We start from the raw sequence: 24,060 nt of genomic DNA, 5'->3' as shown, positions 1-24,060 counted from the left end.
CTACAAAGGGAGCTTAAAGTGAGCTCCTGATCATTTCTGTGCTGGAGCGAGGCATGGCAGGCAATGGGCAGCTGATGGGCAATGGGAGCATCCTTGGCTCCAATAGCATGAAGCGGTTTACATTGAAAGTGCTGCCAAAATGGAGCTTTCCCCCACCATTTCACCAGCAGTTTCCATGCAGACTGCTTCATGCCACTTCCCTGCAGGAAGCAAGCTTGAACAACTGTGTGACTAGTTTCCTCATGGGGAATTCAATTATGCAGCCACTCCCTGTAGAAAGCAGCTTGAATTCACCATCCATCAGGTGATGGGCAGTGAGTTCAAATCTATGGAAAGGTGTTTTGCCAGCCCTGTGCTCAGTGTCAATCATTGGATGGCGAAGTTGGCTTGTGGGGTGAGGATGACAGAAAACTATCTGGCCATCTGGGCCAAAATGGTTCTCCACCCTTGAAAGAGATGATGACTTCATCTTGCATATGGTGTTCTGCCATCAACAAAACTGTATTCACTTAGATGATACTTGAACTCACCATCTTCTCCAGGTACAATAAAGGACTCAGGGGTTCTTTTAGGCAATGGGGGAGGAATGTCTTCATCCACCTGGGAAGAACCTGTTAAGCCAAAATGCTGAAGTTAGTGGACTTGGGTTGTATACACAAATATCTATTGCAGACATGCAAGATAATAACCAAGACCTCTCATGGTCTTCCTTGACCTTGGTTGCATTGCATAGCTACTCGTTACGCAATGTTAGTTTATGAAAACTAGACATGAAATAAAGGACACAGCCTTATTCTGAGTCAGACTGTTGGCCCATTCAGATCCAAACAGTTTATTGTGATCAGCAATACCTCTCCAAGATATATATATTAGGCAAACACTGCTAGCTGAAATCCTTTTAGCTAGAAAAATCCATGATTGGACATGGGAACTTCTGCTTGCAACATGTGCGCTATAGAACCTTCCCTGCTTCAGTTGTGCACTATCATTTTTTGGACAAAAATCTTTGCCATTATGTAGGAAAACCATGCGCATCTTAAAACCCAAGTCTATAGCACTATTCAGGCCATAAGTGTGAACAGAAAGTGTCTTGCAACAAGCTTCTCTGTTGATTTAAATGAAGCATATCAGGAACACTGGAAACATGAACAAACTTCCGAATGTATAATAGGGAAACACCACCAGGTTGCAATCGCTGTTGCAAAATCTTGAAGTGCAGAAGCACGAAAGCATTTACTTTCAAAAAATAAACAAAGTGACCACCAGATGGCACTGGAAGTGGTAGCACTGGCAACTACACTTCCTTCCCCCATCAACCATAAATCCTGTGTATCCAAAGTCCACGTGGAAACCTTCTGCTAATTTATTTTCCTTCTCATTCCTCATTTATCAGAATACAGAGTAGCACAGTACTATTCATACTTTTTCAGATTTTAGATTTTTACAACTGTGGTATCCCATCACCCAAAAGTGTTGGGTTGTTGTGCAGCATTCCTCCTCCTTCCCTTCCCAGCAGTGGGCCAAGCAAGGAGTTTGAATTCTAGATATTAAAACATTATGATAACCCATATACATCTCTTCTGTTAATATTTGTTAGATGTTCACATAAAGAATAAAACATAGACGCTCAAAGGCCATTTAATCTCCACATATGAAAAAGCTGTTAGTTGTCCATCTTGATTCCTCATCCATGCACTAGCAAAGCCCAATTCTGGCCATGTGCAAACTTAAAATGTTATCACCCCTTGATCTGTTAGGGCAACAAAACAGCCTCCTTGTACAACTTTCCTTTGTAATGCAAATCCCCCTGCAGGAGGAACCCACAACCTCTCAAGGACTTACTCTGGCAGGCAGATTCCACTGCAGCCACTGGTTGGCTATTCTGAGCCACAGAGCTGCATGGTGGGTAGCTGGGACTTGCTGGACTTTCCAAGGGCTGAGCTGTGGCATCTGCAGCAGAAGCAAGCAGGGGAATTGTTTCAGATGGATTCGCAGCAAGGTCAGGTAGCGCTGGGGAGCATGGTTCGTCCGATGACAGGGAAGAAAAGTAAGGATCTTCTGATGACCAAGTACAGGACTGATGGCGTAACTTCGCAAATAGACAACGCTTGGTGTTGCTTGGTAGTATATTTGAAAGGCTAGAGTCAGCTGTAAATCCTCTAGACTGGAGGCCGTCACAGGAGCCAGGGTCCTTTCTTGTCAACGTTTGGGACGCTCTCTGTGATGCTAACTCAAAAGGGGTCGATTTGGTCCGTGTTAGAGGCACCTTTGAATCTAAGCTGATCCCAGCCTCACTTCCTGATTTTAAAGTGACAGGTAGCTCTGCCCAAAAGAGATGGTTGAAGTCCAAACTGTGATGCTTATGAAGTGGCTGTCTTGGCAACCAAGAGTTCAAGCCTGCTGCGGCATCCATGTTTCTGGTGGCGCTGAAGCTCAAGGATCCAATTGAAATAGCTTGTCTGACCAGAGAAGCACCATCTCTATATCTGTCACGAGTGCCTATATCATGACCCAGGCTCAGAGATTTCTCCTGTTCCTCTTGCACTGAACTGAAACGAAGGGAACATGATTGTCAAAGGTATAACTATTCGGAAAGGCCCTTCTCAATCCAGACAAAGCTCCACTACATTGCAAAATGGCTAGGGATAAGTGAAAACTCAGAAACTTTACTTCCACCTATGAAAAAAGCACATCAACCAAAGGAACCCAGACTAGCTTCTTAAAAATGAAGGTATACTCTTTTTGACACCCTGGGGACTGCCAAGATTTTATTTACCTTGGTATTCAGCCAGATGCTTCTGGAAAGTCTACCAGCAGCGCATAAAGGCAATAGCCCTCCCTCACTGTTCTCACACAGCAATTGGTAGCATTCAGAGTTCCTCTGTGTTTAAAGGTTCCAACTACCGTAACTACCATAGACAGTAGCTGCTGATAGACAAGATGACCTCCATACATTTCCTTGATGCAAAGTCAGTAGAGAGGAGAGGCAGGTAGGAATTGTTTTACTTTAGTAACCTTGTTTTCTTTGTAGCAAGGGTGGGAAACCTGTGGCCCTCCAGATGTTGTTGAACTACAACTCCCACCATCTCTAACCACTGGCCATGGTGGCTGGGACTTATGGGTAAAACACAGCATCCCCAATCCTGGTCCATAGCTAGGTTGAGACTATGGGTATAAACCAACCAAGTTGAGCTAAGGCTCATTTATTTCAGTGAAAGAGAGAATACATATTTAACTGTCCCACGGAGATTAGTGGGCTCCACAGTGCAATCCTGTGCATGTCCTTTGAGATCGATGGGGCTTCCTCCCAGATAAGTGTGCATTGGATTACAGCCTTTTTAAAGTGCTTAATCTTTCCCTGAATTGTGTGCTATACTTAAGAATTACATCTTTTCTTACCTGTTCAATTGTATCAAAGAAGAAGTTTCCAGATGTGGAGCCTGGAGTGCCATGGCTGTTGGATGGCTTGCTTCAGCCTACAAAAGTTACAAAAAAAATATAGGTATGTAGATTCACAGAACCAGAACATTGGTTTTCAATAGGTAGACGTGGTACTGGCTTGCAGCCCAATGTAAGGTGGGTAACAACAGCAGCACTACCACCATATAAATAAAGGACAAAATATTTAAGAAATTGGTTGCCAAATGCATGTTTGGGCTAAGTCATGCCCCGGTCTGGACTAAAAGATCTGTATTCCATGAGGTCCACACATGGGCATAGCCAAGATTTTTTTTGGGGGGGGCAGGACTTTGTTGTGGGGCAGGACTTTTGTTTGGGGGGGGCAGAACCATTTTGATTGGTCAGTTAATTAAGTATTTCTATTGTTTTACTTGATTGGTGTGGGGCAGCTGCCCCTCCCTTGGCTATAGTCATGTGTCCACACCTTTCATAGTGGAAAGAGTGGGCTACACTGTTGAATCTGGAATTGATATTTGCCATCGCAACAGATAATCACTGAACTCCTTTATCTAGTTACTCCTTTATCTAGGACATCCCTGCTCTCTAAATACATTTTTGGAGTTCAGTGGCTTGATAAATATTAGACTACTACGGAATCTGCCAAGTAGGGTACCTCTCTCTAAGCTCTCCAGGAAATGTTGATTCACTTTTATTGCTTATAATTAATGTGGTATGTCCCTCTTTCATCACCCATCTTACTTCAGTGTATTTGGCTTCTGCGTAGTACTCAGCACCAAGTCTTACATTTTAGCTACCTCATGAGTTATTGGAAATGCTTCCACACTGCATGCTATTGCAGCACTCCACATGGTGAACAGCTGTTGGAGCTACTGTGAGACAGAAGCATCTCCAGCGTCTTCCATATAAAAACTGGTAACATAAAGATCAGACTTTGCTTAGGACTGGTGCAAACATAACACCCCTGAAAGCAAATTGTTTCTGCCTTCCATCATGACTGACTCCAGTTTTGAAGGGCCCTGAAGTGTTCTCTGCTGGCACTTTGATGAGAATCAGAATTGTACAGTTTATTATTATTATTATTATTATTATTATTATTTTTTTTTTTTTAAGTGTAAGTAAAATGAAGTTTAAGCCTATGTACCCATTATGGGCATGTCCCCTCTCTATGTTTGCACTTGATGAGTACACCAGAGAGGGAGCAGGGGTGTCTTCATTCAATGCACATTACCTGATTTGTTTCTCTGTGCCTACACCACCATCCCTGAACTGAATGAAGCTGTCACCTGCACATGTGCTCCCATCTGCGCATGCACAATAACTATCTGAACTGTGCGTACCTCAGCTTAACGACAGCTTGCATTTTCAAATCAGATGGAAGCTGATTTGAGGGGAAGTACATCAACAGGAACAATCCTCAAGAATCTACAGGATACATATGGATTGTGGCTAATGCCATGTGCACTCTGCTTCATACATCAGTGGTGGGAGCCCACTGGAGTCGGAGGAAATGGTGATGTGTACACTGCCTAAGTGAACTGGGGGAGGAAGGCAGTGTGCTTGAGGGGAGGGATAAAAACCCGCACCTGGGATATTGTCTGTCAACCTCTGCTGACTGGTGTGGATTGCAAGGAACGGAATAACAATTAATATGGCGACTGAAAGAAATAGGAGTGTGTGGATCCTCATGTACCAGTTGCGCACACAGAACAAGTGTAGAACAACCTTGTCCGGACATGCCCTCTGATTCAAGCTGTTTCAAATAAGGGTTCAACTGTATTGGGCCATAATTCCCAGCCCACACTTGTCTCCAGCCTACCCCGGGGGGTGGGAATCACAGGGCCATATCATCACTTTCTTCTAGTACTGCAACCTAAATATGCATGCACCTAGCTTCTTTAAAGATATATGCCCCAAATTTCTCTCAAGGAAGCTCTCTATCTAGGCCCTCGGGTTAATCATTCAGACAGGCTCCGCAGAGGTGGGTTTGCTCTTGTCTTGATATTGTAAGTCAGTCTCAGCCCCAAATCCATTTTTGGTAAACTGCTTTTTCAAAGGTCCTTTTTGAAGGTCCTAAAAGCTGTGAAAAACAGCCAGTATCTGTGAAACCACATCCTGGTTGAAATGCTGCCTCTGTCACCCTGGCCTTACGCTTCTGCTAGACCACATAACTGCCCACAGCAGATGAGAAAGAAAATGACTCTATCAGCTTGAGCAGAAGGTCTCCGCAAACACAACAACAAGCACACGGGGGGGGGGGGATTGGTGTGGGTAAGATTCAGTTGGGACTTAAAGAATCGGAGTAATGGCATTTGAATTTATCTTAGGTTTTCCGTTATCACTTAGTAGTAAAGGTTGTGTTCACACTTCTCTTTACTGTGCACTCACTGTGTTTCTAGTGCTGCATTTTTAATCCCTGTTCACATGATGTTATTCAAAAAGCCTATGTATCCTGTACTTTGTTATAGAATACTGCTGCTGGGCGTGTTGTTTCTCAACCAGTTTCACAAGCCATTCCTCATTCACCTCTGGGCAAGGTATGGACACCTTTGCATAGGACAAAGACTTGCTCCCCACCCCATAAATGCTCCATGATGTGAACACAAACAGGAGTGTATTGAAGCCTTGCCAAAGTGAATGGCTAGGGAAGATAGAGCTGTGAAATGCACCAGGGGAAAAGCAACTTCACAACACTCTAAGGCAATAATGTGAACACTCATTTAATGTGCAATTGCAAATGAGTAGGTTGCAGTTCTGTGAATAAGAGAGGGTGGAACGTGCATTTTGGAAATTCCATGCTGTGGAATCACAACATTGCAGGATACTGACATCATCATCAATGAACTAATCCTTAGAGAAATGAGCTCAGGGTGACTTTCTGTTTAACCCCTGCTCACTCCTTCTGACTTAGCTTTCAGAAACCAAAGGGACAGGTGGAAAATTGGGTGGATAACTGATCACACATCACACAAAAACCAGCAACAGGGGAGAGTTTGCATGCAAGAAACGGGGGTTGGGTGAATGCAATATTGTTGGCCTGAGATCTGAATTTCTCTACAAAGGATAAATGCAACGTTTGAAGTACTTCCTGTTCCAGTTCCTGTTTGGTGCTAGCATTGGTAGGAATGCTGTATTTTGGGGGAAATGCTCTGTATTTGTAACCAGACACTATACACTTACCTCCATAGCAAAGTTATCGGAATGATGAGCGAGTGCCTCAATTTGCCTTTTAAAGAGCTCAATCACAGCATCATAGACCAACTTATACTGCTCCTGTAAAATGATACCAATAAATAACATGGAGATATGCAACTTTTGTTCATTCATTTCTCTACTTCATCATAGACTTTGAAAGCTATACTGATATTTTCTAGCATACAAGCTAAGGAGCAGTGGTTATCCCCAAAGTTGGGGAGATTCATTTAATAAGTGGGTGTGACTATGCTTCATGCTGAGCTTTGGTGACATATAAGAGGAAACTGAAGTTCTGGCACTGCTCCATTTTCTGGGACAGTACCTTTTTAATGGGTTAAAGATTTCATGGAATGATTGAACATCATTTTGAGAACAGATCGTTTCCTGGTGGCAATAAGCATTTAAAAGATGGTGCGTGCCCTTTTGCCAGCCAGTTTATTTGGCACATTATCCACAAAATGCCTTAGCATTTTGAACTTTGATCTCCCTTCTTCTGATAATAACTGCACCTTTTCCTTTGATGTCTCTGCAGGAGGCTTTCATGCAAAGAGGGCTCTTGTACATTATTGCCACACACACAAGGATTTCCTTGTTAGAGCACAGCAGCGTCTCTCTATAAGGCAAACATACTTTCTACAATTTCATATATACTTTGCACGATAGAAAAAATATTTTTTGAACGTACCAGTGTTTGCACTAATAAAGGCCTCTGTGTTCGCATTTCCTGGATCGTATTAAAAAGGCTGAAGTTCATTGGCAGAATCTTAAGATGATGAAGGGGAGAGGAAAGACAAAGAACTGTTGGTGATATGGAATGCCCAGATCCAACCATCCACTCTGTGTCGCAACACACCTTATAACTGAATTCGTATTTCAGAGTCTTACCGAAGAGTTTCAGTAATTCCTACTGATTGATTGATGGCATCCATACATTACCCAGTCAACAATATCCTCTGGATATTTACACTATACTCTGGGCAGTTATACACATCAGCTGGTGAAAAAGTTTCCATTTCCAGTAACAGCATAACAGACAGCAAAATTTCCCATCTCGTGACAGTTATACTACCATCGGTGGGAAGTTCCTTGCCTGATATAGCAGCACATGAACAGTACAAAGATGTTTAACAGGGAAACAAAAACTCACCCCGTCTTTTAGCAAAGTCCACGTATAGTCAATGGCACAGATGACTCCTGTTCTTCCACAGCCCGCACTAATAGAAAAAAAGACACAAGGGATTGTTGGAAGAAGGGCAAGAACAGCTCTCATTTTCATCCAGCATACAGCTCTCTTTTTTCCTCCAGTATTTTAATAAAAGAACATTCAACCTTCCCTGAAAATCTCTTAGGGCCCATCCACCCATTTATTTGTCCTGTGATTACTAGTACTTTGTATAAATCTATTATCACAGGCCTGAGAAAGTTTTGGGTTTTTTGTCCTGCCACTTGCCCTGGGAAAACCCGCTTTTTATTGCTGAATCGGAACAAGTGTCAATTTGTGGAAAAACCTAAGAAAATTTTGTTCTTCCCCTGAACCGGTCCTAAAATAGCTCCTGAACGGATTTTTATGTGCTTTCCCAGGAGCTGTATTGGGGGCAGATAATGTCATCCATTCAAATTGAGGTTGATATCAACCCTCAATTTATATTTCTGATCTATTTGCTGAACTCACTTAATTTCTTGCTCTGAACTAAGTGGTATGCATCTTTTAACCTCACTACAGGATTAGGTATTTTTGGACAGCAAAACTAAGAAAACATATTGACTTGGTGGAGAAAACATTACATGAAAATAATCAGAATATAGAATCCACAGAGAGGGGAGACAAAGGAGAAGATGCAAAACTAAAATAATTGTAAGCCTCCAAGATTATAGTTGAGTGTGTATTTCCCTTTGAGCATTAATACAGAGATTGAGCATTCTGCCTTGGCATAAGAAAAGAATAAATCTCTACTGCCAAATAGCCTCACCTGCAGTGTACACAGATAGGTACATCACTGTGTGCTTGATAGCAGCGCATCTCCTCTATGAGTTGAAGAATAGGGTCGATTGAGGATGGTACATCATGGTCTGGCCAGTTTTTATAATGGAAGTGGTAGACAGTTCGGCTATCCTGTAAAGGCACCAAAGGAGAAGAAGTGACTCTGATTGATCTCATCCTCATTTGAAGGTGGTGGAAGTAGTGGGTGGGTAATTTGACTGTTGTGGGTACACATGCCACTGTAGCCATTTGAGGATGCAAAGTTAGGCTGAACTGAACACCCTACATATCTGCAAAGACTCAAACCATACCTACACCTTTCCATTGAGCATATTCAGATTGTGGCTGTTCAGATTTCCATGCCAATATCCCTATTCACAGTTGTAAGGAGTGTTCGCTGCCAAGCTAGTAAAGATAACGCTCCAGGCTTCCAGCCATTTCTGTCTTGTTGATTTATTACTAAAAGTTCGAAGCAATTACAAGAGTTCAAACAAACGCGCCCGTGCTTAACTCAATCAGATGTCTCCACTGAATCTTTGTGACGTCTTTTTCCCCAGCATGCCCATCGGTGGAGGGCACGCCTCTTATTTCCTTTGTTCTCCGAGTAGCTAGTTCCGGGGACTGGTTGCCCCCTCCCTATTTCCCCCTCTGAGTCGGATGACTGACTGCTAATGAGCTCTCTGGGCTCTCTATAATTGTTTCTCTCCCCTCTATTTTCTCTAGCTGTCTTCCTTTCCCTGACAACAGTTCTACATGCTATGAATGCATCAGTGCAACAGATGAGTCCCATTGAACTTAATGGAGCTTAAGCATTTATACCTGACTCAAAACTCTTCTTAGGCAAAGATTACTTCCTCAAGTTTATGCTGGATGCAAGCTCCTGCAGTTATGAAGCATCAGACTCTATTACCACCACCATAAGTGGTGTATTGGAACCACAAAAGGATTCACATAAATGGGTTGATCGGTGGCACCAGCACAGACTACTTCCCCAAGCATTCCTACCATATGTTCCCAGACTTACACTGTCATTCAGCTTCACTTTCAGAGTGCGAATCACATGCTCATTTCTCCTTTCTTCAGCCTCCTATAGGAAAACAAACCAGGATGACATTTTCTGCTGGTAAACAGCAACAATTTGCATTAATCAGAATGCAAACTATGAATTAAAACAGGCCGGGGGATAAGCATGGTTATACTCACACAGGATATGCAGAAAGGGCCCATATTGATTGGAGACTCATCTGCATCAACCCAATATCGCTCACATTTCTTCTGTTGGAAAAGAAGTAGAAGGAGACTGTGTTTATCTGTCCCTTGCCTTGTCAACTCTCACATCTTCCTTTCCCTGCCCCCAGCACAAAAAGTGGTTTCCAGTCAGGGAAAGTTTCAGCCACACAAGTGATGCGTTCAGCTGTCTGGCCAACTTGGCAACTCTCAAACGCAACACTTCTTCAAAAAAAGACATTCACTATACAGTAGTGGAGGCTGCCTTAAGACATTCACTATACAGTAGTGGAGGCTGCCTTAATTGTTTATAGAATTCACTTGGTTTCTAAGCCTGGCCACAGACATAGGAATATAGGGGGCTGCCTTATGCTGAGTCTGGTCATTGGTCCATCTAGTTCAGTATCATCTACACTGAATGGCAGCAGCTCTCCATGGTTTTAGACATGAATCTACTCCAGTCTTACCTGAAGATGCTGGGGATTGAATTTGGGACCTCCTGCATGCAAGGCAGATTTACCACTGAGCTATGGCCCTTCCCCCAGTGAAGGGCACACCTTGGGCAGGATGCTCAACAACCACTGTATACTTCTGTGGTTTCTTGTTGAAGCAGGTGATATACTGAATGGGAGGAGGGGAATCAAAACGCTTGCAATAAGAGAACTACTGACTAGAAATACTGGGGAAAGTCCAAGGACAAGGGGCTGATGCTAATAAAGAAACAGAAACAGGGAGCCATAAACCTATTTTTTTAATGGGAGCTCAAGGAAGATCTGGCATATACACAGCCTGGCTCAACTGTGAACCCATTATGAGAAGCAATCTGCACACAGAGATAATTGGTGTATCCATTGATAAACCATAAAGGACAACTTTAAACTGCTCAACTATGGCCCTATAAAACTTACTGAAGTCATAATTGTCTCAACAACCACTGACAAGTACAAGTGACTGTAAATTTCTCTCTCCATGACTAATAGCAGCTCTGAGGCTGAGGGTACAATTTGTACCAGGGAACAAAGCATGGAACAAAAGGTTAACCACCACCACCACCACCCCACTTTCACACCATGCCATAAAGGAAAATAAAAAATGTTGGGAGCTTCAGTCACAGAATTCCCACATCATAGGTTTGGTGCCAAAGTTGTATCCAGACATGTACTCTTGGTGCTTTTACTTTTTCTCCTTCATTGTCTGAATTTTAAAATTAATACAGGGTTGTGGGAAGGAGGGAGTGTGTGTGTGTGTGTGTGTGTGTGTGTGGATTTTGAGGCAAGAGCCTGAAAGTGTCAAATTCCAGATCTGGGATCATTAAACAGTCTGATTTAGCTTGTACAAAAAGTAATTCCACCAAGAAAAGACACAGTGGCACACACACAGTTCAAAGAGACTTTTAAAGATTCTGATAATTCAGAAAAGAGGATGGAATGGTGGCCAGGAGAGTTAGCACTATCTTATACAGACACCACTTGAGGAAAACACAGATTCTCTGCAATATTTTGATTATATTGACCTTTCAGGTCAAGTCCAGTTTTGGGACAGAATCCGAATCATCCTTGGTTGCTCTGCTGGATGACCTTCTTTTTTATTTTTGCAAAGTGCTTAGTTTTACTTGTGATATATAATTTGGTTTTCACTTTATCTTTATTTAGCTTTTAGGAAATTTGTTGAATGATTTTTTTAATGCAAACTTCTTAGAGTTTTTTTATTATATTAAGCTCTCTCTCTCTCTCTCTCTCTCTCTCTGTGTGTGTGTGTGCACGTGCATGCGTGCTATCCACTGGCACAGAGCTTACCTTCCCCATTTCAAATTCCATGCAAGCCATGACCACAACCTAGAGAGATAAAAATAAAAAGACACTTGAGCGCCCTTCAGCTACACAAATGAAATAGGAAAATTTTCAATACTGGGCACTTCCACAAGGTAGACCTCTGCCAATTTCTTTTCCTTCTCATTCCATTTTTATCATAATATGAGATAGCACGTTTCCATTCACCCCTTTGCTAGTTTTATATTTTCACTGTTGCTTCCCATCCAAACCAGTGGATGGTGCATGTCTGATAGTGCCTATTTTGTTCCTGCATAGCCCTTTTTCTTTCTCCATACTTTTCACCCCCTACTTGCTCCACCTCACCAAGCAGCCACATCAAGAATCAAGCAGGGTGTGATTTTTGTAATTGTCCAGCAACATGCAATGTTTGGTGTACAGTTGCTCCTGCATTTGTTGCACATCTCCTGCACTTGCATGAGAGACGCGCAATAAGCCAGCCTTTGATTCTGCAAGACAGAGAGAGAAGAAGGAAGGAAGGAGGGAGGGAGGGAGGGGGGGGAGTTGCTGGGACATCCCATTTCACTCCAAGGGCCTTTGATACATCATCTGGGTTTTGTTTTGTTTTGCTTTGTTTTTTTGCAAGCTTCTCAAATGATTGTGGTGTGTGTGAAATGGGAAGGTTTTTCTTTTTTCTTTATAGCTTTGGGATTTGTTCACCCAAAAAAAGTCTAGCGACAAAATTCTAAACTAGGCTTACACCAGGTGTAAAGTCCCACTTTGCAACGAAGAAAAATAAAACAAATTTCCATGCCCAGCACTATTTCCATCTCCCTTTTCTCTTCCCACGGGGTCACTAGCTGAAGCAAAAGCACCAACTTCTGCATTGCAGTTCCTGGAGATAAAATGGCTCAGGTGTGCCTACAAGCACTAACAGTCAAACAAGCACTGAGGAGGTGTGGCAGTAGAGCACCCCTGCTCCAAAGAAATGCCATGTAACACATGGGGGCGGGGTTGAGGAACTCTTCCAAAAATAGAACAGTTCCACCACACCCTTGGATTTCCCACAGCTATACCTCCCTTGACAGTACTAATCAGATTTTTTCACAATAAGGGAACATGTGCATTAACCAGGAGGGAAATTGGGATGCGTACAAGTGACGCATGATGCCATATGGCTGCCCCTGCCCTCCAGTGTGTGCACGGGACATGCAAATATGCAGCAAGTGGCTGGTGATGCCTTTGAGCAGAATTGTCACTTATAGAAAATGGCTGTGTGCAGTAGGATGGCTTATATATATATTTTTTAAGAACTCCATCCTTGAGCCAGAAGTCTCAAATCCTGGGAACGGAATAAGCTGTACATATTTGCTTTGTTTCCCTAATTTGTATGAGCTGCAACATTTAGTTGCTTATGTAGGATTAGTGGGTTTTGGAAAAACAAGGGATTCAATGTTTAGGCACTTTTAAACTCTACCACGTTGTCCAGAAATTATCCAGCAGCTGTTGTAGCTGTTGACTTTAGGCTCCTTCCACTGTTGCCAAGTCTCAGCATCTGCTGTTAGTGTATGGGACGGGCTGTTGAATGTAAGCATCACCAGGGGGAGTTAATGTAAATATGATCACTGTACAACTGCACATGTGCATGAATGCAAAATGATGAAAAGAAAACCCATGATAAAGCAGGCTAAAAGCAGGTTGAAACATGGGGAGCAAAGTCTAGCAGAAAGCAATAGGTATGAATACATATTTGCGTATCACAATAAGTCATAACCTCATCACTAGTGAAGGCAGGAAACAAACCATGATCTCTGGCTTAGCATTATATTTGAACCAGGAATTGTGGCTTGCTTAACTCCAAACAAACCACAATCTGGCCTGGTTTGCACATCACACTACACAAAACAATGACTTAATATGCATGCATGTGTGTCCAGACCACTTCTCCCAAGCTGATTTGTTACTGCACCACACTGAGCTAAGCCATAGTTCGGATCAGTGTACCATCTGAAACTGGGCTTGTGGCTTAGTTCTCTCCTGACTAAACACAAGCTGTAACCAAGGTCTGTAAACTCCAGACTTAGTGCAACCATCCCCTTGGCTTAATTCATTTCATGGGACCCCATCCCTCCCCTGGAAAAAGCAAGCAATGTTTGAATGTAAAACTGTAGGAGTGACTTGTAAGTAGCACTGATCTGGAGCTTACCAGGACTTTATATTCCCAAATCATCCTCCAGAAGTCAACAACAGTTGTGGGAAGGGGGCCCTGAGTAGCTATGTAAGTCTTTGGCTCATACACACCCTAAAAAGGAAATAAATAAAATACAAGTTTTTGTTAAAAAGCATCTAGGTGCAATCCACTCTGGAGTATTTTGTATTTTCCTATTATATTGTTACACGCCTCCCCAATCTCCGACTGGTGTGAGATTCCAGGGGTACCTGGCACACTGATCAGGGTCTGTGTTTCCTTTTGGAACAATGAGGCACAGCAGAGACTGTGGTGTCTTTATTATATATAATTTAGTTACACATATATATAACACAAGCCTATATGGAGAAAATGCAGAGCATTCACATGCCAGGAAGGTCCTGTCCCCTCTATTGCTGCAGCTCCAGATTCTAAGAAACCCCAAACATTGTGACTGGCCCTCACTGACCCTCACTGCAGCGTAAAACAGGCCACCCATTTCCTGCCCCGCCCCCCTCCAGCTTGCAAAACAGACACAGAATTCTAACTTTTTTTTAGACCCAGGAATTTTGGGGGATCTGGGCACCCAAAATCTCGTAACAATATCTTGAAATTGGTTGTGTCATTAACTTCAGAAGGACTGCTAAAAACAGGAGGTTGTGTGACTTCCTGCTATTAAATGGGACAGAGAACTGTTGAGAGGAGACAACTTCCTTAGAGTGCTTCCTCAGTGAGAAAGGCAGTGGAAGGAACTCACGTAGCCTAGGGTTAAATTAGAAGCCCAAACGTAAGATATTTCAAAGGCCCTATAACTTTTCAAATATATTTTAATTAATTCGCCACTCATGGGTTCTCTTCAATGTGAGGAGCACTTTCTCCATTAAACCATTTGCATTCTCATATAAACCTGACTAAGGATTGTGGGTCACCAAAGCAGCAATCATGAGTGCTGTTCCAGGCATCTCATAGGCCTTTCTAGTTGTCCCACAGCCACCCATTCTACTGAAATTAGGCTTGAAAGAAGCCTTCCATTGTAGCCAATAAGAGGCTTTTTTCAAGCCTAACTGCAGGATGGGGGTCAAATTATTGGAGGTTATATGCAGTTGTGGTCTGTCGTTCCCATTACTGACTGACTACATTGTGTACATGCATATATTATGTGTGTGTGTGCAGTACCCACAACAGTTTTTTCCAGTTTTTAAATGTCTCCAGGGGCTCAATGACCGCTTTAGATTATTAGCATATGCCTGTATTTTTCACTCAGCAGAGCCTACAGTCCATGCGAATCATGTGCGACAGGCCACCAGATGAGGTACTACCTTGATAAAATTGGCATTGATGTAATGAGAGTCTTTGTCAGACGTGATAAGGGAGAGCTTCACTCTGCTGTGGTCATCTATAGGGAAGAGCAAATGAAACAACTTTATATAACGGATCCTAGAACAGCAAATCCAAGTCAAGTTTCACTGTGACAGTTGCTTTGTGAGAGGTCACCCTTAAACCCTTTTGTCACCCAACTGCACAGGCACATTCCAAGCACTTTCACAAGGATGCACTTTTTTTTTAGTGCTGCTCCCCATAATATTTCCTGGCCTGAACAGAAAGAGAGAAAGAAATACGTAACTAGCAGCACAGTTCATGCTCATTTGCATCACAGAATGTTCAGGGGGGGTTGTGCGTGACCTTAGCCTCTTCTGTGCTGCACCAACAAGGATCAAAATGGCTTGTTTTGCATTGTATTGGAGCAAAAGGTTGTTCCTGCCTAAGTATATGCACCACTGGGTATATTTCCTTCTCTGTTTCCTGCTCCCAGAGTGTTTTCATCTCCTGCCACACACCAATCCATCCCCCAGCTAAGTCTATTTCCATCTCTTCCACAGAATATCTATATTTGATATTAAATTAAATGGTGTTGATAAATTGTATCTAATAAACTTGGGGTTGGGTCCAAATATCTTCTCATCCAAATGAAAGGCACTTCTACTCATGAATGGGCCAAGTAGCTGATTCGAACATACACAGCTGCAACCCCATGCAGCCCTCAGAAGTGGAGTTTTGAGAGGCTGCTATGGGAAGGAGGATTTTTGGATCCAAGCCTTTGAAAGCCAGGTTTCGTTTAAGTGTGCTGCATCCAATGCTGCAGTTCTGTTCATACAACAGACTTCTGTGCCTGTCATGGAACTTCCTCTTCTGTTCCTCTGCAGCTCTCAAAATCAACTCCAAAGTATTGGAGGACATACACAGATAGAGAGAGAGAGAAAGAAAGCGAGCAGATTTTGAGAGAGCATAGTGGAAAGAGAGGAAATGGAAGTCCCATTGTGTGAGAGGAGCTCTGCTTCCACAGTACTGGATACAACTCAGTATATCCAAGATCATTTTCATCTGGCAAAAGGTCAGAAGCCACTCCGATCCCCATTTTATTCCTTCACAGGAAACATCTACTCATGTGAGCAGCTTTAATGCCCAGGAATTTGGAGAACTCAAGTTGCAGCTTCCAGAATGGCAAAATATAACTTACGTATTGCCAAAGTTGTTACGGCTGAGATCTCAGAGAGGAGTCTATGTTCTTTAATTAAGGGAAGAACTGCAAATTATTTCAGCAAACATATTTGCCAGCTACTGATAATGCAGGGGTGGTGAGTGGACAGTGAATGTGCTTGAGCCTTCCTTGATCTGCCAGTGACAATAGTGCCAAACAACCCCTCCCCAGCTGCTCCACAGTGAGGAGGGGGAGAGAGGAACCAGATGAAGAATTGTGGGAGGAGAAGGGTTAAGCCAACTGATGTTCCCCTCTAAATGTTCCCTACCTCTGTAATAGCATTACAAGTAAAATATGAGGTTAGGAAACTATGTCAGCTAACTAGTGGGTAAAGGTAAAGGGACCGACTCTGGGGTTGCGGCACTCATCTCGCTTTATTGGCTGAGGGAGCCGGCGTACAGCTTCCGGGTCATGTGGCCAGCATGACTAAGCCGCTTCTGGTGAACCAGAGCAGTGCACGGAAACGCCGTTTACCTTCCCGCCGGAGCGGTACCTATTTATCGCCTTGCACTTTGACGTGCTTTCGAACTGCTAGGTTGGCAGGAGCAGGGACCGAGCAACGGGAGCTCACCCCGCCACGGGGATTTGAACCGCCGACCTTCTGATCGGCAAGTCCTAGGCTCTGTGGTTTAACCCACAGTGCCACCCGCGTCCCTAACTAGTGGGTAGTTGTACCCTAATCAGACGACAATCACAAGTGAATGAAACAGTAAGTGGGGGGAAGGAATGACTGACCTAAGAAGTCTATCAGCATGCAAAGGTGAACATGAGTCATGGAACCTATACATATTAAGAGCCTTTTTCAGAGAATGGGTATTGTTTTTTGTGGTCAGAATGTGTCAAGGTGACACATTTGTTATGCTCAATGTACATAGCCATCACTAAAGTATTGCATCCAAACCAAGGAAATAGCATTTTCCCAGTTCTCAGAATGAAAACATTCAGTTGCTGGGGAAAAGAGATTTCAACCCAGCTAGTGCTTCCATAATTGCTGCTTTGACTAGTGTCTCACAGGCACCCACTGATTAATCCCTGTGATATCTCCCCTCCTCTAGCTATTGCTATTGACAGGAAGGTAAACAAGCGTTCTTTTAAAAGCCCTTCTAAACTTGTTTGATCTTTTTTCTAAGATGTATCAGAAAACATGTATCTTTGTACCAACCTGTTGATGTGTATTGAGTGTGAACCATATACTCATTCTTATTTGCACCCCACTCGGCATTTGTGTGGTGTGTGTGAATAGCATGTTTGCATACAACTTGCCTTGGGTCCAAAGGCAAGTTCATGAAAGGAAAGTTCATGAAAGGAAAGATTCCTCTCCCTATACACCCCCCCCAAAAGTCTCTCTGAAGTTTATCTCCTGAACAATATAGGAAAAGACATAATGGGCTGCTGAGAAGGGGGAAATTGCCCTCAACATGATAGAACCTGTTATTCTTCTCCGCCTCCCACCCCTGAAGACCTCACTAGAACAAACACTTTACCTGAGATGCAGAGAGGCAATAATTTCCTTAGGTTAATTTAGGATCCAAGTTGTATACATTATATTAATTATAACAAGCACAGGGGCCATTCACACTGCAAGGCTGTGTACAGACTCTGCATTTTAAAGCACATTCTGAGCACTGACGTTTGTTAAGAGTTGCTGGGAAGTGGAACTTTGTGAGGGGTAAACTACAGGGCTTTGAAGGAAATAATGTGCTTTAAAAGTAGAGGGTGTACACATCCCAAATACACGTCACCTCATTCATACAGTAGCTGGAAAATTAAAAACTACGGTGATAAATATTTAATTCCTAGCTTACATGGCAAGATGTCCTTATATCGGTTCTTGCTGATATTTTCCGGCTGCTCAGATGTAGCCGTTGGGTAGATTTTGTCAGCTCTGTAGGTTGCCGATTGCCTTTTCAGTTTCTGTTGTTAAATCATAAAGAGAGATTACAAAGAACATATAGACAGTGTCATAGGCCTGCATCTCCCATTATTTCCTGACTAGCCTCACTTGAGACAACCACACAGAGAACCAAACAGTCGTCATTACTTTGCAGTGTGAGGCTTCTGAGAAGTGGAAAGTTTGTGAACCAAGCAGGAACCATGCACAGCTCAGGCACATATGTTTCTGATGTGGCTTCATAGAAAAATACTCGCTCCGCAGGCATCGCACAGGTGTAATGTGGTGGAATAATACACTCTTCAGACACATGTGGAAAATATGAAAATGCTTCTATTGACAAAAGAGAAGAAGCTCAACTACAGCTCTGTTGCTACATTTTCCCCACACAAATACTGGTCCATTCTTCCTGCTTTTGAATTGTCTGGAAACCCAATTCCCATGACACAATAAAATAATCTTTTGTCATGGTTGTTATTGTCATATACCACCCTGGGATCCTCTTGGATGAAGAGCAGCTTAGAAGTTCTTTAAACAAAACTAACAAATATATACATAAAACAGAGTTCTGTGGATTTAAAAAATCTGAGGGGGCAGGAATATTAGTAGAATTGGAGTACAGGAAACTACCTTATATGGAGTCAGACCATTGGTTCATCTTGCTCAGTATTGTCTAGGCTGACAGGCAATGGCTCTCCGGATTTTAGACTAGCTTCTCTCCCAGCCATACCTGGAGAGGCCAAGGACTGAATCTGAGACCTTCAGCATCCAAATCAGATGCTCTACCACTGAGCTAAATTTAGCCAATTTTGGCACAATTTGGCAATCTTCAAAGCGTTTTATAATTGCCACTGGTTTCCCATCTCATCCTGACCACTGTTACAGAGAGTGAGGAACTACGGTGTGTGATAGTAACTTGCATAGTGTCTATTTACATACATTTTATTTATGGTTTTCAGCTGTTATACCTTGTCCTGCTCTCTACCACTTTCCATAATATTGCCCAGCACAACAACCAATCCAAAAAAGTCAACATTTCATAACAAATCATGACACAAAACATCTGTTCGGTGCAAAACTCAGGGCTGGAAACCAAGGCTTATGATGAACGGTTGAGGGAGTTGAGTATGTTTAGCCTGGAGAAGAGGAGACTGAGAGAAGATATGAAAGCCATCTTCAAATATTTAAAGGGCTGTCACGTGGAAGATGGAACAAGCTTGTTTTCTCTTGCTCCAAAAGGTAGGACTCAGTCCAGTAGCTTCAAGTTACAAGAAAGGAGATTCCGACTAAACATCAGGAATAACTTTCTGATGGTAAGAGCTGTCCGACAGTGGAATAGACTGTCTTGGGAGGTTGTGGACTCTCCTTCTGGCTAGCACTATTTGACAACATAGTGAGATTCACAGAGCAGTTCATAATTCAGTTGAACATAAGTTAGTTTTATTTGCAGACGATATACTTTTGTTTATTTTGGAACCTCAGACTAGCATACCCATCTTGATCCAAATGACAGACGCTTTTGGTAAAATATCAGGTTATTCTGTTAATTGCTCCAAATAAGATTTGAATGCCAATAGGTCAAAATTTATTTACACACTCATTCAAGAAATATCAATTCCCCCCCCCCCCGAATCTATTTAATATCTAGGTATGTTAATACCAAGAGATATAATACAGTTAGTTACATTTAATATGAATAAATTAATAAAAGAGGTTTCTTAAGATATCAATAGGTGCAAGTCATTGAACCTTACCCTTTGGGGAAGGGTGAATGCTCTCAAAATGAATATTATTCCCAGATTCATTTATATCCTGAGAAGACTCCCAGTTTCTACATCAGGATCAAAGGTAAATTCATTATTTAGGAAATGCCTTTGGAGCAACACCAAGAATATCCTTGCAGAGAATGCAGCTACAAATTAAAGGAGGCAGTTTCAGGAGCCCAAGTTTGGAATTATATCACTATGCTTGCCTACTGTCAAGTACTAAATATTGGAATCTCACTGTGGCCTTAATCTTCCGATATGGGCAATCCTAGAATATATGTACATAGCACCTTTGGTTGGTTAGAAACTACAGTGGTACCTTGGAAGTTGAACGGAATCCTTTTCAGAAGTCCGTTTGACATCCAAAATGTTTGGAAACCAAGGCATGGTTTCCGATTGGCTGCAGGAAGCCCCTGCAGCCAATCGGAAGCTGCGGGACCCATGGCGGATGTTCGGGTTCCAAAGAATGTTCACAAACCGGAACACTCACTTCTGGGTTTGCAGCGTTCAGGAGCAAAAACGTTCTATTCGCAAGGTGTTCAGGATCCAAGGTACGACTGTATTAGGATCTAAATATTTGAAATCTCAGGTGACTCTGGAAACAATTAAATCACTTTTAAGAATATGGGATATATTGGCTAATAAAAACAAATTTGATCCATTTCCCCATGTTTGTTAAGAGGCCTGAGAGTTGTTAGGAGATCCCTGTTCACTTACACAGATCAACAGTTCTCAGAGTTACCTGAGAAGAGGGATTTATTATGGAGCAGGAAAAATGTTACATTATAATCCCATAAACCCATAAAAATACCTATTGAGCTTTGGGTTCTTGTAGTCCAAAGCTTGACTTTCTTTCTTGCATTGTTAGATGAGCATTTTGGGAATTCTGCGTTGTACATTATTTTTAAATTTTCCTATTTTTAATTATTTTAACTGTATTTTTTTTTATCTTGTTGTCACTTCGAGACTTTTTGTATAAAGCATCTAACCAACATAAAAATAATAATGAATCTTCACAGCATTGTTAACATCCATGGGGGAATTATTTTCTCAATATTTATTTATTTCTCTTCCAGAACAGTATACACTTTCCTAGGTATTCATGAAATTAATCATAGCTCTGTCATTGCCCAGCCTTATATTAGTAATAAAAGCTGTTAATAATTTCCATATATCTCTATTCCATTTTTCTACAGATTGACATGCTTCCGTGTTCTTTATTTCTTTGTTTCTTTCTTACAGTCAGCATTCTAGCACCTCCTGTAAGATTGCTAACCGATATCCTGTGTTTCTTCTTTTACACCACTTCACAAATTGTTTAGCAGTTCTACCTGTGGAATTAGCATATCTCCAATTATCTATAATATGACTTTTAAAATGCCTTTCCATAAACCTTTTGTAAGTATGAAGAAAACCATAATCTTTACAATTACATCTCCAACATTTACAGGAAGAAGCAGCATACATTTTCTTTATTGCTGCAGCGGTGTTACATGCCTGCCAGAAGACTCTAGAGGAATTTTCTTTAACAACCATTTCTCTTCAAATTGCAGCCCCTGCGTCACAAACATATTTCCCCTGCACGATAGGCAGTGCTTGAAGAGTTATGTTATCCCACTGTTTTTCATGAGATCATAAAACCAACTCACTTCTGAACACCGGCATCAGGACTGCTCTCTGTAATTCTCCTTCCCATTGTCTCATACAGCCACACTATACAAGGGCTGCGCAGCCACCAATATACTACAAAAGTCATTTATCCAAATTTATATGTATGTGTTTGCATTTATATTGTTCAAAAGAGTTAAAATCCTAGCCACTCTACGGTCTCATTGCGACATAAAAATAAATTATTTAAGTGCAAATACCAGGACCAAACTGGTGAATAATCTTGCACCTTATGACTCTCCTTGCTTGTTCCATAGCCATGACTATCTCCATGTTCCCTGGCTTCACACACACACACACACACACAGAGAGAGAGAGAGAGAGAGAGAGAGAGAGAGAGAGACCTCTTACTTCTGGTCAGGGGTTGCAACTTGAATAAAATATGGGGGAGCACAGGTAAGCCCTGTCCCACATAATCGATTACAAGGCACGGTGCATGCACACCATTTGAATGGCGGTGCCCATCAATTTTGCAGGACCCGCCCTCCTCAGTTATTTTATAGCGGGGGTGCAAGAACCTCAGCCCCAGGAGTCTTGGCTTTCTCTTGATGACTCCCTATAGCTCAGCTCTGACAATCTCCCCTATGCAAAACATAATGTCTAGTCTGTTTGGTCTAATGAACTACTAAGAAGGTGGCTTCCTGTGTTCCCTCGTCTCAGCACTTGAGATCTTCTGCTCAGATTTCCATCCTACACTGAGGCCAGGATGGTCTCCCCTTATAGCAGGCACCTTACAGCAGCAGCAGTAACATTGTGAAACGCCCTAGCAAGAGGGAACCATACTGCTTACTCCTTGCAAACGCAAATAATGATGTTTCAGTTTATTTGAAAATAAACTGGTTTGTTTTTTACCCTCCTGGCTTTTGTATGGCTTTTGTTGCTTCTTGCTGTTCTTTTTGTTTTTATTGTTTGGTTTCTTTAAGTAGCATCAGTTTACATACAAGATGTTTTATTAGTTGTTGAACTGCTTTTAGAAATTCATGTGAAAAAAGGGGCACATTTTTTAAAATATAAAAATAAGCAAATCAATGGAGCAGGAGGGGAAGAGAATCGCCAGTCATGCGGATAGAATCTACATGTGCACAGCTTCAACACACTTCACAGCTTTCAACTGACAAGTTAACAGTGGACAAGAGCACAATGCACAAGATCAATATAATGCACACTCCCAACCCACCTTAGCCCCTGTGCCCACCATCCATTGCCACCTATTACAGGATTGTCCTGTATTGAAGCAGTTCTGTCCTATATTTCAGGTCTCCTCCTCTCTGTCTGTCGTCTGTCTGTCTGTCTCTCCCCAAATGCATGTATTTGAAATGGTGTGAAAGGTCATGTATTTAAGCTTTGGGTAGCCAAGCACAGACAGACTTACAAATTTGTGTGTGTGTGACAAATTCCAGAGGGGCATGTTGTTAGGCTGCAATAGATTGTAATGGATTGCTCTGAAGTCACTTCAGCACCAGATGAAACAAGAAAGAGTCCGCCCCCCTCAACTGCTCTCCCCACCCCACCCTGTCCTGTATTTTGCCAGAACCAAGGTGGCAACCCTCATTCATAACCACAGGGAAGTTGCAGGAATATAACTACTATATAATAGTTTGTCCAGGAGCTGATGGCCTGCGTGTTACGTTTGCCATAGGAAAGTAATTCAAGATAATGCTACCAAAATGCAGAATGAAGAGCTGTGGGTGGGGGAACAGATGAGTCAGAAACTCTTTGCAAAACAGTTCAGCAACCCCCACTATGAGAATCATTGAATCACAAAGCTGGAAGAGATGCAAAGGTCATCTGGCCCAACTCCTCAATTGAGACAGAAGCCTTTTGACCCAAACATTCCTAAGAGATTAGCCTAGATTCATTCCATGGGACCCTCATTGCAAGATTCATAGGTCTGACTTAGTATAGGGCAGCTCCCTGTGTTCCTATGGTGTACTGTTGCTTTAATATATGTAAACTGCCCTGGAATTTGATAGTGAAATGTGATGTGATGTGATGTGTGTGTAAATGCATTTCTCCCCCAGTCTTAATGGTGTCCAAAACCCATCATTCCTGCATCATACAGTCAAAATGGGCTGAGACAAAACCATTTTAAAAATGGCCAAGTGAATGAAATCCTAACTGGCAGGATAGTAGCTCTGAAGTTGTCAAAGTCTGGATGATCCATGTCACATTTACCATAGAAATGAAATGGTGGAGGAACTGCCTGAGCTGATCTTACCCTTGGGCTCTTCCCACTCTCAATAAACAGAATGAATTCTAATAGCTGCTCATTTTGGCACCTCGAGGGGCTCAAAATTCAACAGGTTCTAGGATAGGGAGGGTGGTGAGGCCATTCTGATGCTCTGCTAACCTCTACCTCTGTCCCTGTAAATCTGTCAATCACACTCAACAAGGGAAGAAAGGGAAACATCACTGACTT

The 24,060-nt window shown here is 42.3% G+C and overlaps 1 protein-coding gene across 6 annotated transcripts in view; it reads right to left on the bottom strand.

The window, feature by feature from the left end:
• The window catches only part of PTPN22 (protein tyrosine phosphatase non-receptor type 22), a 36,218-nt gene that overhangs the window by 7,681 nt on the left and 4,477 nt on the right, over positions 1-24,060 (bottom strand). For 5 of the 6 annotated variants that reach the window (XR_013987713.1, XM_081010210.1, XM_081010209.1 and 2 more), the window contains exons 2-14: positions 18,122-18,230; positions 15,097-15,173; positions 13,796-13,891; positions 11,617-11,655; positions 9,797-9,868; positions 9,618-9,680; positions 8,583-8,725; positions 7,760-7,826; positions 7,298-7,375; positions 6,598-6,690; positions 3,400-3,476; positions 1,843-2,549; positions 531-611 (exon numbers count right to left, since the gene is read on the bottom strand). Coding sequence is in view for 5 of the 6 variants with exons in the window: in XM_081010210.1 (XP_080866336.1) it covers positions 531-611; positions 1,843-2,549; positions 3,400-3,476; positions 6,598-6,690; positions 7,298-7,375; positions 7,760-7,826; positions 8,583-8,725; positions 9,618-9,680; positions 9,797-9,868; positions 11,617-11,655; positions 13,796-13,891; positions 15,097-15,173; positions 18,122-18,230 (1,702 nt within the window). In the remaining variant the exon portion in view is untranslated. Of the gene's footprint in view, positions 1-530; positions 612-1,842; positions 2,550-3,399; positions 3,477-6,597; positions 6,691-7,297; positions 7,376-7,759; positions 7,827-8,582; positions 8,726-9,617; positions 9,681-9,796; positions 9,869-11,616; positions 11,656-13,795; positions 13,892-15,096; positions 15,174-18,121; positions 18,232-24,060 lie in introns of those variants that run through there. The other variant, XM_081010208.1, reaches the window with a different exon arrangement.

This window comes from Podarcis pityusensis (assembly GCF_964106645.2).
Source record: "Podarcis pityusensis genome assembly, chromosome: 6".
NCBI lineage: Eukaryota > Metazoa > Chordata > Lepidosauria > Squamata > Lacertidae > Podarcis > Podarcis pityusensis.
The sequence above is the reverse complement of the archived record's forward strand: the minus strand, read 5'-3'. Positions and strand labels throughout refer to the sequence as shown.